Source organism: Tachypleus tridentatus, chromosome 6 (assembly GCF_004210375.1).
Source record: "Tachypleus tridentatus isolate NWPU-2018 chromosome 6, ASM421037v1, whole genome shotgun sequence".
Taxonomy (NCBI): Eukaryota; Metazoa; Arthropoda; class Merostomata; order Xiphosura; family Limulidae; genus Tachypleus; species Tachypleus tridentatus.
The window spans coordinates 85,345,514-85,360,565 of record NC_134830.1 but is presented as its reverse complement, the minus strand read 5'-3'; the positions used below and the strand labels follow the sequence as shown (position 1 = coordinate 85,360,565).

Genomic DNA, 15,052 nt, shown 5'->3' with positions numbered 1-15,052 from the left:
GTATTCTGTTAAGTGATATTTTACATGTGAATCCATTCAGGTATGTGTGATATTTGTGCAAATAGTGTGATTATGTAAGCAGTACATTTGTAATTTGAGGACTCCATATTGCTATTGAATGAAATTGAGTGTAATGTATATCTATATCCCTGTAGAGAGGTTCTGGAAGATGCTTATTGTATTTTTAGTTATGAATATTTCAAATTTTATTTTTGCAATCTTTTTGTATGCTGTAGACAGTAATTTGTTTATAAATAAATGTGTGTGTGTGTGTGTGTGTGTGTATATGTTTATGAAATAGCTATAATATTGATTAAAATTTTGAGCAGAAAACTATTTCTGTGATTAAATATGTTTGCATAACTTCTGTCAGTGTCATTAAATTTTTAATAATTGGTGCATATATTTATTTGAGATTCACTAATCTAATTTGAAATGCTTAGATTTATAAGGTTTCAAAGGAAACTTCCTTTCTTCTTAAGAGCTCAATCAGTAAATGCTAGTTTATTTGTGCAACAAAGAACATATTATTGATGGCCACTTCACAGTAATTTACTTTAATCTAGTGTACTGACAATTGATGTGATGACACACAACCCATCTCTTTATAGTTGTGTGCTTGTAATGATAATTGCACACATGCCTCATAAAACTGCTAATCTACTCTTTGCACTGATGCATAAAAATGATAAGATTTGTTAATATATTTCATCCTGTTTTTTTCAAATTTGAGATTATTTAATTGATTTAATAATGCCAAAGGAAGTTTTGATATATAATAATAAAACATGTATATGAGTATAAAGTGGTTTAAAAAAAAATTAAAGAGTGGTCCTTAGTTTAAACTCAAAAATTGGTGTTTTTGTTTAAATTTTTGCAAAGTAATTTAGATATTTTTATGTTTTTCTCTGGAAGTATTTAAGAAGCAAATGTGTATATAGTGTTTCTTGTTCTTGATATTGTTTTGCAAATTTCATTTTTCATTCTGCTGTTTGTTTGAGGACATAAAACTACAACCAAGAATGTATCAACATTTACAAAACTCTTAATTTTGCATTTGAATATATATATATTTCAGTTTAGAAATTTTATTTTAATTTGACTCTAATTATTATTATAAATGGAATGTGTTAATTGTTAAAATAATTACATCAAGTATAGATTGAAACATACATATAATATTTAAAAAGGATTGCAATGCTTAATATCAGTTATTAGTTCTCTATGCAATTGATATTAAAGAAGTGTCACACCAAACAAAACAAGAAAATGTTCTTGGAAAAAAAATTCAACTGTTCAAAAGTTTTGCAGTTTTGTGACATATTCTTGTATTGGCCTCCATATTTAAACTAACCTAATGAGGATGTATTTGTTTGTTAGGAAAAAATATATAATTTTTTTATTTTTATTTTTACATATGAGATTCAAATTTATGTTATGGTAAAGACAAAATGAATTATGACTGATAACTGTATGAAAAGAAAGCAAGAATTGGATATTAGTTGGAATATACAAATTTTTCAGCCTTTGACATTATGTGTTGAATTCTTTCCCTAATTTTAATAATGTATGTTAATTATGAAAGTTTGTTTTGAAACAGAACTATGATATGTAATTCTATTATTAGGAAATCTTTACATTAATGTGGTTCAGTTCCACAGTTATATTTATTACTAGTGTCCATTAATTATTTTTTATATAAAATATACAGAGCCTAATAAAGAGGAAATTATGGACTCATCCATAATTGCAGAACTCTCTGACCATATATCCCCACCACTTGAACCAAAGATAACAACAGCAGATGTTGAAATTCTGCCTAGTGAGTCTGGAAAATTAAATTTATTAGCTTATTCCTTTTGTGACAAGTTAAGAGTCAAAGGCCATGCCATTGAGTTTGTTGACATGTATTCAAAATTTTATTGAACTGCTGTTTCGTGAATTTATGTCAATATACTTGGTATCAGATTATAGATTATAATCCAAATTTTAATATTTTATATGAGTTAATTTCTATACTTAAAAGCAAATATTAAAAGAACAGATCTAAATATGGATTTTAGTGAGTCACATGGTATGCTGAATGCAGCACTGTTCAAAATTAGCTGTTTGTGATGTCAGAATACAAAGTCTATAGTTTTGTATGAATTAGGAACTAGCATTACTAGTACTGACAAGCTAGGATATAAAATAAGAACTTTTTTACTAAGATATGGCTTGTGTGCTGAATCAAACACAGTGACCCTGTACACCTCTTACCATTTTTGGAAATGGTCCTTTATATACACATACTTTAATATATGACATGTGAATAACCATTCAACAGCTTAGAATGACCCACTAGTGATTTTCTCAGTAATTTTAGTCTGTTAAAAGACTAACAAATTTTTTGAACTTAGATTTCTAGTAGGTAGCCTGTATCTTTAATCTGCTCAAAGTTTCATGTTATTTAAACCTGAATATAACTTGATAAATTATAATGAAATTCTGTTGAATCAGTTTAGTAATTTATAATTTTTTCTCATTCAACTGTATGTGTAAAACCTTTTAAAATATATTGTTTCATGTAAACCACATGCAAAATTTTAAAAGGCTTTAGCAACCGAGTTCAAAGGTTGTATATAGAAGAGATAATTGTGTAAATTACTTTTTTATTTGTTGTTCTATATTTTAAGAAAAATAAGTTTTATAGTTTAGTTCTAAATAGTAATAATCTATAAACATGTTTAATGTATAACAATTGAAATGTGACCTTATATTACAGAATGCTAGTACACTAAAATACAGCTTAGACAGGGTCACTTTGTAAAGACTAAAGTCAGCTTTATATTATTGGATAGAGTAACATGAGTGCACATCCATCTCATTAATGCAAGTTATGATGCTAGCCAGGCACAAGAGAAAGCTTAGTATAATTAAAAAAAAATCAAACCTATATATATAACATTATGAGACTTAAGCTATACAGACTAAACTTTTGTATTTTTGCATTAATATTTATATTTATTTCCTAACTTTCTTATGATTGTTATGAGGTCGGTCAAATTTACTGACTCCACACAGTTAGGATAAAGAAAATAACGGACAAAATATAAAGTCTTACTGAAAACAAACAATTAAAATGTATATAGGAAGTTTTAGAGATTACACAAGTATTAGAGATTTTTGGGGTGAATAATAGTTTTTTAATTATAACATGAAATCGTTTTGCACTGAGACTAGTAATTAAATAGATTTGATGTTTTCACAAACAAATCTTTAGTGAAAATATTTCATTAAATGTCTGATTTTTTGTGTACAAAGAACTTCACAAAAATCTTCACTGAAAGTCTATGAAATTTCATGAAGTACATATACTGAATCAAAAGTTCTGGTATAAATACTTAACATGTGCAAATGTGTATACAAACTTGTGCGTATTGTACGAAGTTTGTTGCAAAAAAGTTAAACAGAGCTTTACAGTTATGTTTTTATTTTATCATTTGGTTAATTTTCTGAACTATGCAAGAGATGGAACACCAGTAATACTTTCAATTAGAATAACAGTCTGTTATATTTATGTTATGTATATATAGCCATTGATAGTCATATTATGAGCTTTTATTGTTGCTGTTCAAGCTATTGCACTGATGCTTCTATGTTATCTTAAAATTATGAATGACACGAACCTTCATTACAGAAATGCAAATTTATCATTGTTAAGTACAAATGAATAAAAATTGCATAAAAAGTAGTTGGAATGTGCTTAGTAATTTAGATATTATAGCTCATTCTTTTAAAAATAACTTATGCTATAAACCAAATAATATCTAATGAGTTTTGATTAGCTTAAAAGATTTAAGTTAAATTTAAATGAATATATTAAGCTAAGAGTATAAAACGTCTGGGTTATTATGGGGTCATTTATACTGAAAAAAATGTTTACTATATTTATGAACCAGTACTATTTCACATAAAATAACTGTTAGTGATTAGTTAAATGAAAGGTAGGGTTCAGTTTTTAACAAACTGTGAGATTGCTGAAGTGAAAGATAAATTTTTTCTGCCAAATTTATTTTTGAAACAAAAATATGTAACTAGCTTAATGATGTTGTGTAATGTTTTTTTTTGCATAGTGTATGAATAGTATTTCTATTTTGTTTTTTCCTTGTTAAGTAGTAACTATAATAAATGTTATACATTTTGTGTCACATACAGTACATCCAATTACATATACCCTAATATCATATTATAACATTTAAATAATTGTGCAATACATATTTTTTCAACTAATCCATCGTTTAATTATTTGTATGTGAAGTTATTTGAATGCTTAATGGTAAAAAACAGAACAGTAATTAAGAATCTTCCTTGCAGTCTACTGCTGCATCTTCATTTGTTCCTATAATATTGCATATTAATCCATTCTTTTTACTGTTAGAATATTAAATGCACATTATATGATATGTAAGTTGTATATGTTACTTATGACACCAGTTTATGTCAGCTTTGCAAGTTTAACTAAGAAGTTAAATATTGTGTTCAAGTGACAACTCAAATAAAACAAAAGCCAAATGAGATTTTAATTATGTTATTTTGGAAGAAGGAACCTTGGCCCTTTACTTGTCTAACTTGTCATCTTAAGTTCTAAGGAAAAGTAATTAATGTCCTTAAATAAAATATATTTATGCAACATTTATTGAAAAGAAAATTTTCTTTATTAACAAGTGTTGTTACTAGTGAGAAAAAATTAACTTATGATTAAAGGAATTATTTATTCCTATACCATACATACCTCTTATCACACAAAAGCTATTCCTGGTGTTCGTCTTCAAAACTTTTATTCTTTCTTAACTCACTAGCTTATATACCCCTTCAGTTGAAGCTGCTCGTTTGTCATGCATAATGCATGCAATAACTCTTCACCAATAGAAGCACGACCCATATTCCTTGAGCAACTTGCTATTTCTGTATTAAACTTCACGTACATCACTTTCTCAATTAATGTAATTTGAGTTGAACATGTTTCTCACTTAATTTTAATTATCAGTACTGAATACTGTTTGTTTTTTTCAATGTGTGTACTTTCATTCCATCTTGAATTATGTCATGATATAAATTTTGATTCTCTGTTTCACACAAATTATTGTGCTTTCTACATTTTGCATTTCTTATGATTCCCAACGTTATTATTGCAGCTTGTGGAAGCATATTTATATTTCTTACCCAAGCCACAGGATTGACAGTGCCTGCTAAAGGGGAACATATCTTAGTTTATCAAGGGTTGACTTTCTCCATTTAGCCTGGACCTTCTTCTCCACAATGATTAAAGCATATTCCAGCTTTTCTGTTTGTTCAAGAATGTTGATGATTTTGTAGTTTTATTTTTATTGATTCAATTGTCATGTTGCTGAATCTTTCAGTTTGGTGAAGGTCTGTTCTTCTTCTCTCTTCTAATTTATTTTGGTTCTCCCAGTAGCTCAGTGGTAAGAATTTTGACTTGTATACTACCAACCATGTTGCTATACCTATGATAGACATGGCTCAAGTGGCTTTTTTCTTATTTCCACACCTGAACATCCAGTGTTTCACATTACCAATGTTCTTACATTGGTAAGTTTGATATTAATTTTCAGTGGGTTGGCAGTTAGATACTAGTTGGTAATTTGTTTTATTGGCAAAATATATTCAGACAGTCCCCTTCCCCCAAAAGTAGTCTAGCAGTATGTCTGCAGACTTACAATACTAGAAATTGGATTTTGATGCCCTTGATGGGCAGATCACACTTAGTCCATTGTGCGACTTTGTGTTTAATTCCAAACAAACAGATTTAAACAATTTGTAAGTTTAATATTAATGAGTACTTTGTTTATTAGGTATGTGTAGCTGGTTTATAAGTTTTGTAAGTATTAATAACTAGTTTTTAATTATAATGATTATAAATGGTATTCATTATAAATCAATAAATAATAGTAATGTGATTTTAACAGTAATTTGTGGTTCTCTCTGAATTATTTGTGTTTTAATTATTATTCAATATATATATATATATATATATATATCTTAATCTTAATAAGTGTCGGATGTTTTTTTTCTCTTTTTATTGCTACATCACTGCATCATTTGCTTTCTTTATTTTATCTTTTCTCATCTGTTTGACATGCCATCTTTTCTCTGGTGACTCTTTTTTATCATCTTCTGGAAGTAATTATCCAGGCTGGACTGTGAACTGCTACTTTTTATTTCTCATTATTTGCTTCATTTGGCTGTATCCTTCTCTGGTAGATATTGTTTCCCTTCAGTTGTGATTCTCCAAGGGCCTCTCCTTGTGTCTTCATTACATAATCTGATCCTGTGCAGTGATGAGTGTTGTCTGGCCATGTAGGTCTTACTTTAACCTGCACCTGCTAAATTGAAGGTGTAACATACACTGTTGAGGTAGTGTTTCTCAAGATCACTAGTGACTTATCTAGTGGTATATATATCTATAATTCTATTCTGCACATGGAGGACTGTTACTCGTATTGTGAGTAAAGCAGAAGAGAATTTTTGCCCATTCCTGCTGCTCTGTCGATTGAATAAGTCAGAATGTTCTGCTTTTCAAAATTTCAGGTTCAGTTTAGTACACTTCTTGACTCCTATAGTTTATCTGGAAGTTTGGCTGGTGATTGACATTTTCTTGCTTCTCATTGTACTTCTGGTTGTTTGCAGTATGGCACTCTGTTTACTTTTATTCGGGTCTGATGTACATCTGTTGTTCACTGTCTGCTTGCCCTGGCCACATTGTATTGTATATACCCAATTGATTTTTTGGCATTTTCTTCCACTTTGTAATGTCAAGGGCAGGGCATGGAACCTTGTTTGTCCAGTTGAGGTTGAGGAGAGTTTTGCTTCAATGTTTTCTCAGGCCTTTCATTATTGGTTTGGTCCTTGATGCCATTTATTTTATGATACCTCACTTCTAGGGTGAATGGCATACCTGTTTCAAAAGTGGTACTATCCCTTTCATGTATGTTTTCATTCTGTTGTTGTGAACATCTATTCAATTGCCTGTGGATGTCTTCTATAGGGTCTCTTTTACTTCTATTTTACCCTGGCCCCTCACCTCCTCAGTGTGAGATTATAGCTTTTGCCTTACAGGTAGTATGTCTTGTATTGGAAGTTGTTATTTTTCTATACTTAAAATTCACAACACTTGTATGAGTGTAGTAAAAAATTCAAATGTAAGCAATAACTTTATGATACAATTCATAACTATACATATACAGGATAAAGATAGGATATATCTTTCAAATATATTTCATGAGATATTCTTTTGATGCAAGGGAAAGCATAATAATAGTATTGAAATTATGTTAATAGTAATTTAATGTTTAAATATACAGTATTAATTTTATTTTGTCTTAGTTTTCTATATTGGATAGAAAGTAAAACAAATGAGTAAGTTTTAGTGTAAAATTAAGCCATAGAAGAATACATGAAACACTTTGCAATGCAAACTGATGTGTGTGTGTTGAATTGCTTTAAAGTAAGACACAAAAAAAACTGTTTTATACCTTAACTTATAAAATAATTTATTGAAATTGTTATTTTTCTACTTGTATTACACATCCAAAAATTTTATTTTAGTTTTTAACATAAAGAAATTTAGTTGATTGCGACATTATGGTATTTTAAAGAAACATGAATTTTGATTAAGCATTTGGTATTGATAAATTTATTTCACCTATTAAAAAAAAGTGTGGAATTCTGGCTGGTACTATTTTATTACACCTTAAAAATGTAGTGTAAATGCTTACTTGCTATTTTATTTTACTTAGAATCACTTGCAATAAAACACAATACTGAAACAGAAGAGACTGATGATGGACAAACCTCCACAACTACAACTGAAACAGGAGAAATTTTAGTTGATGACACTACCAAACATAGCATCATCTCTGTTACCAAGACTACTGTTGACCATGGTAAGACTGCATGTACTTACATGATGTAGGTTGTTTAACAGTTTAGGTTTTATTTAGGCTCTAGAAATCCTGGACAGTCCTTGGAAAATGATGATGTAGTCACAAGTCTTGTGAAAGTAAAATGCCTTTATAAGAACATTTTTATCAAAAAAGATTAAAATATCACCAAATAAAACATTTTTACTTCATCAACTACCTTAAATACTGATCCTCAATATTAACTTTCCAGAACCATGTATTAAATATGAAATGTAAATACGTAAGTAGTTATTTACTGCCTGGACTGTATGTGGTGTAGTAATAATTATATGACTATAAGGTAACAGATCATCTAATAATGAAATATATAAATATAGAATTATTGTTTTATAATACATTCATAATCTGGGCACCCCTATGAATAATGTCATTTTGGTGTAGATGTTGATAGAATGTGTGCACACTGCTCCTTTGTTATTAACTTCATTGGTATTCATGATGTTAATTTATTGCCTCATTTTGATGCAGCTTTATTCTGAAACATAAGTTTTAGTATGAAGTACTTCCATTTTGGAAATTGAAAGACTTATTGTACATTAGAAGTTTGATTCCTCTGGCAAGCATTAAGTATATGTAATTAGGTATTTAATTGGTTGAAGTTGAAGAGCAGTGTTGTTTCATTATTTATGTCAGTCAAATTGGCGTTGCATGGATTATCAATTTGTTGATTTAATAAAGTCTTATGTGATTATCATGCTACTTTGAACCTGAATAAAGTGTGCTTATCTCATTAAACCTAAAGATTTCAATAGCAGGTTTGTTTGTTTTTTGAGCCATATCAATCATTTATATGCAACTGGAATGATAATAGGCAATAATAGTAAAAACAACAACAATCATGCAGTTCTATCTTATATTTATGTAATGAAATATTTATACTCCTACTCATTGCTTACATCAAGCACGAGTACCAAATGACTCAAAGTGTAAATCAAAATATTTCAGCCTTTTTTAAAACAACTGTATATTGCATTCTACATAATTACTGATCTTTTTATAAAGTATGTTGTTCATCACTATGAATTTTATTTTAAGCATAAAATGTTCCTGGAGCAATTAACTATGTATATATAGCATTACTAATTGATATGAATTTCCAATATAACAAGCTGTCTACTTGGAGTAAAACTAAAAATCAATCTGGTAAAGAATATAGTTAATTAAATGTGTTCTTATTAGAGATCGGAATTATTGTTTTAACATTTGAGTACCCATCTTTTAATAATAATTTCTGGTGTAAACTCAGTAATATCTTTTGAGATTTGGCTAATGTAGGACATTTAAGTTAGTCCTAAATAACAAATATTCATCTGACAATATAAAACCATGATAAAAGTATGATAATAAAAAGTAAAATCAAAAATAATAAGAGTAGATATGTTAAACAATGTAATCGATACTGTTAATTAAAGTAACAAAAAAATAATAGTGTATGCCACAATTATGGAACATACTAACACTATCTGTAATAGATTTAATGTTTGTTGAACAGTGTGATATCTGTATAAACAGAACTTTCCACAACCCTTCCTAAAAAAAAAAATGTTGTGATTAATGAAAACCCATTTAACATCTCAAGTAGTGTAACTATTTAGTAATTTAGTGTAACTATTAAATAGTGTGGTGTCTCAGCTAAATTGTTAAATCATGCTGTCGGTGCAAAACTTCATCAAGATTACAGCCAATAACTAATATTTATGAAGATAAAAAATAAGTTAAACAAATACCTGAATCATACATTAAATGGCTAGGATATTAATTATGCAATTAAAATGTCCAAATGTTAAATGTACTACAAAGAAATCAGTATGTTAAACATACTATGAGGGGTGTCTAACACAACTACTTGCATTTTAACTAACCTATGTAACTCAAGAAAAATTCTTATAGTAGGCAATAGGAAACAGTAAAGTTGAACCATCTGTAAGTGTAATAATCTTCAAGAAAGTTCAATAATAATAATAATAATCCTTAGAAAGAAAAGTTACAACAATCATGAATATGACAAATAAAGTTATTAGTAAAAACTAATTTAACTAAGGACACAATATCATACAAAATGTAGAACTATTACGTAGCTGATATTAAATATCTATATAAATAATGCACTCTTATTTGTTTGTTCAGAACTTTTCTTGCAAGTTTCTCAGTAAAATGTTACAAATTTTGTATCATTAGAAAAGTATTTTTCAGAGGATTCCAGAGTGCATGTTGGCTTTTCCTTACCTGTTTTTTACTTAGTAAATATTTTTAATGCAGCAAGTAGGCTATAGAAGGGTACAATTTTATCATCACGTGATGACTGGCCTCAATTCGCACAAACAATGCTTAGCTCACATGTAATTTTCTAAAAGGGATAAACATTACACTGATTACAATTTTATTTAGGTTTTAAATATACATCCAAAGTTTATTCAAAACCTTACACTTATCACTATGTGAACATACCTTCAGACATTTCTGTTTATTCAGCTAAGTTAGCCTTCTTTATAAATTTATATTTACTTTATTTTGCAATAACTTAGCCTTGGTTTAATAGACTGCTATAAACACCTATACTACTTTCTCTTTAGTGTTGGTTTTTATTTTTATTTTTTGTTTGTTTCAACTCATAAAACTGTGTCATACACTGAACACATAGCTGTTTCATACTGTATACACTATTTTTAATACAGTTACTTTATTGTTTACTTTATGTGTAGTTTTATTAATTGAAGTTAGCTCTAGGTGACTACGTTTGTCTGATCCTGTAAAAGTTTTCAAATGGATCAAAATTTATTGATCTAACCAATAATGCCTGTAAGAAAGCATTGCTTAAATGGTAAACATGAAAATGCTAGAATGAAGAAAACTCAAATGAAGGGCATATGTTTTGTGGATTATGGCTAGTACATAATAGAAGCTTAATCGTCTGCATATGGTTTGATTAATGTTAAATATGACAAAGTTTTGCAGAGTTACATTAAAACTTTTATTAATTTAATTACCATTGTATGTTGGTAACTTGACATCAAAATGTAGATGATAATTCAACTCTTTATATTATCTACATTTTATTATTTTCTTAATTTCAGAAGGAAATATTTAAATAACATATCAATGTTTTACTCTTTGTGTCACATTTTGGTTTTCCTCTTCTGGATTTTACTTCTTCCCTGTTATGGATTTTAGAATGTCTAACCAATAAGAAACACCTACAGTAGGTTATAACAAGCCTTAACATATAATATTTTAACATCATATCTTCTTGATTTGCTGAGGTATAAATAAATGTGTGAAACTCACCAGATGGGAGGGGGGCATCTTATCATAACTTTCAAGGATATTATTCATACCATGTTTTTATTTGATGGAAATGTTTATAAGTGAAAGAAAGAATATATTTTTTCCTCTACTAAAATAATAATATGGTTATATCTTTATGGTAGTCATATGTAGACAATTTCAGGTTCTTTTATCTGAACAGCTAACATAATTTTGTACACTTATTTCCAGCTTTTTAGAAAGTGATTTTATGTTATGGTAGTTTTGATACATTATATTCTAGTGCTTATATTAATTGTATTCTAAAATGAATATTTGAAAGCTATATGAATTTTTCTTTGAACAACTAACTTACTGTGATTTACCATTTTTGACAGAATGTGATGATTAAACATACCCTTAGTAAACCCCTATACTTAAAAAAAAAAAAAGGTGAAAATGTAAACAGTTAAAACTCTGAAGATTAATAGACTGATAATCTAGCAAACCGATACATTTGAATAAGAGAAGTTACTATTGATTTTATTTCATATTTTTCAGCTTTTCATTTCACTTAAAATGATTTTGGTACATTAGTTAGACACAATACAGTTTTAGTAAAAATAAACTTGATATTTGTTTAAGATACTCTAGTGATTATGCATCTGAAGTATAAAAACTAGAAGATGAAAAAGTAGTTATTTTAGCATGATAATCAACTTACATCAAGAGTTTCTCGGTAAAAGCTTTGGAAATTCACACATCAATCCTGTAGAAATACTTCATTAAAAATTATAAGCTTTTGTTTACAAGATTTGTAATCTTTAGTAAGAGACTGCCAACTTTTATGAAGATACATTTAGTAAATTCAGTATTATTATAAACATTACTAGCATAAACATCTGTGTTTAGTGTGCAGCACACGTTTTGGCCTCACATACTAGGAAAAAATAATATGCCCGTGTATAAGGTGCAGAGCAATTTTAACAGCTGATTGATCTTTGTTTAGTGAGAGATGTATTGCTATATTGATTAGTAATTGTACAGGCTTTGCTGAATCAGTTGCATACATAACCCCAAATGGACTTTTATATTTTTCATACTATAACATCAAGGCTATATCTTCACAAAATTTGGCAAGCTTTCAGTAATCATTAAGAGTCATTTGTGGAAAATAAATAATAATTTTAAGTGAATTATTTATGCCAAACATTTCTTGAATATATGGAGTCAAAGTTTTGACTGCTGTAGGTGTAAACTCATTTTCATGTTAAGATTATAAATACTTTTCTTTATTTGAAAAATCTTAAATTTAATTTGTGTAATTTCTAAAAGCTATATTTTTCAGTAAACTTGTGCATTTGATGTTATTTTCTCTATATGTGTGTTTGGTTAAACTAAATAACTTCATAAATTACCTTAATAGTAATAAATAAAGAATACACTTGAAAATCAAAGAATGAAATACTTACTTGGATCTTAATCCTTTTTTTTTCTGTTTACTGTTGATTAAACTTAATTTTTTGTATTATTGATACTACTGCACAAAATAATTTTTTATTTAATGGAATAATGCAGAAAAAAACAAAGTGATAACATTCAAAAAGCATATAATTATTGCAATTTCTTCATGCTTTCTAACTATATCACAAGAGTGATTAAAATACTTCAGCTAAGCTCATGTTTCCCATGTTAAGAGACAATTGTTTGCACAGAAAATAACATAATATGATACCACTGGGGGACAAATATGTATGTTTAATAAATTTTGAATAGACAGTTTAACCTAGTGGTAAAAGTATATGCATTAATCTTCAAAAAAATGTTTTTAGCACAAAATTGAAATAGATATTTGAATGTGAAAGCAAAGCTTATTAAGCAGTAAAAATCTGCACCAGATGATAAGCTTCAAGGACTTGAAAGCTTGTGATTAAATTGAAAAATTTATTTACAGCATAAAAATACCTATTGTAGAATCTCATTGAAAATGGTGCACTGATATAAGAATGGCAAATAAGTGAGTGCACTGAAATAAGACTGCATACATTCAAGAACTGTACATTAATTTATAATGAATCACTGAAACAGTAAATTTATTATGAAAATTGAAAGAAACCTTATTTGTAATCTCTTTAGTGAAAAGTAGTCTGACAAAGAGCTTTACAGAAGGAAGTAATGGTATGTTTATGCCTTCTTATGATTCAAGGCCTATTCTTTTGAATCAATAATTGGATTTCAGAACACCAAGTTTGAAGTTGATAGGATTCATTTAGGTGACATTTCTTTTTCTTTGTCAGCAATTGACTAGTTTTCTTTTTATGTTTTTCCTTTGTCCATTAACTAAATATTCTTTATTGTGCATTATATTATTTAAATACCCATGCTCAAATTGGTGGAATTCTATTACATTAAATAAGACATGTTAACACATACATTCTTTCATTTTTATTTCATGTTTCTTTTGTGTATTTTATTTTTATTTCTGTTTAACCATTTTGTGTTTTTGAATTCACTTATTTATATTGTTGAAGCTAAAACTTGGTTAATTTTTTCAGAGTCAATGTCTGAATGTAAATTATCTTACATCATTTCAGATTAACTTCAGCAAGATGATACATAACTTAATTTGTAAAGGATACACAAATTAACCACACATAGTTTCATTCTTATAGTGAAGAAGATTCTCCTATCTACTTGGGCTGTGAAAGTCTCTTATTTTCTTCATATATGAAAATCAAATATAATATTTATGTTAAGTTGTATATTGTTTTTATTTATAAAGAAATGTTAAACACACAAATTTCAAACACTTTGCCAGAATTAAAAGTTTGTGTATACAAGAATCAAACAGAGAAAAACTATGAAACAGAAGGAAATAATTACTGTATTTTCTGGTTAATAAGCCGAATCGCCGAATAAGCCCGAGGCCAATTTTCAGCTCTGAAAATGAGGGTTTTTGCTTATTACCGCCAAATAAGCCGAAGCCATTTTTAAGAAGTGACAAGTTTCTTCAAAATGATTTCTTAGTCTCGTTTCAGCGTCAGCATGCATGTTGTGTGTGATCATTGGCGTTCTCTAGTAAAGCAGAACGTGTCGTATTGAGACAGAGATGGAATCAATATGTCATTCGTTATTGGCTCCACTCACTGTAATTAGGTAACCAATGAAATTCCAGAAACAACGTTTCACTGTAGTCTTAACGTGTTTTGCTGATGGGACAAAATTACCGCCTATGGTAATTTTCAAAAGAAAAACATTTCCTAAGAAGAAGAAATTTCCGAAAGGAGTGATCGGCCAATAAGCCGACCCCCAAAAATCAGGTCCAAAATTTAGGGCCAGAAATTCGGCTTATTAGGCGGAAAATACGGTATATTACATATTGTATTTTTCTTTGTAGTAATTTTAATTAAATCATAATCTACTAAAACTACTGAACCTTGCAGTAGCAAGCTATATTTCTCTTTAGTCATAAAAATATTCCATGGTATTCAGTTGGCTCATTTTGCCCAAATACAATCAGAGTATTTTAGCTTCTTGCCTGTTAAGATTTTATAGGGGTTCAATTCTTTAAGTGTCTGTGATTTGCTAAAGATAAATTTCAACACTAAATGGACATCATATAATCCACTTATTTTAAAATAATATATTTTAAACAAGTTCACTATACAGTTAATTATCACAGTTATCTTCAGAGCTTTAAATAGTTGTCTCTTTTTGTCAAGAGTCCACAGAGGCTGATTCAGTGATTTTAGAACCCAATGGACAAGATTAATTTTTCATTTCTACTATTTTTTCATTATCACAATAGAATCAATGATAAATTT

General features: G+C 28.5%; 1 protein-coding gene across 19 annotated transcripts in view; it reads left to right on the top strand.

Annotated features, from left to right (window-relative positions):
• The window catches only part of LOC143252947 (uncharacterized), a 229,411-nt gene that overhangs the window by 155,455 nt on the left and 58,904 nt on the right, over positions 1-15,052 (top strand). For 18 of the 19 annotated variants that reach the window (XM_076505869.1, XM_076505868.1, XM_076505867.1 and 15 more), the window contains one exon: positions 7,800-7,946. The exons of the other annotated variant lie outside the window; for it this stretch is intronic. In XM_076505869.1, coding sequence (XP_076361984.1) covers positions 7,800-7,946 — 147 coding nt within the window. The remainder of the gene's footprint in view (positions 1-7,799; positions 7,947-15,052) is intronic. 19 annotated transcript variants of the gene reach the window in all.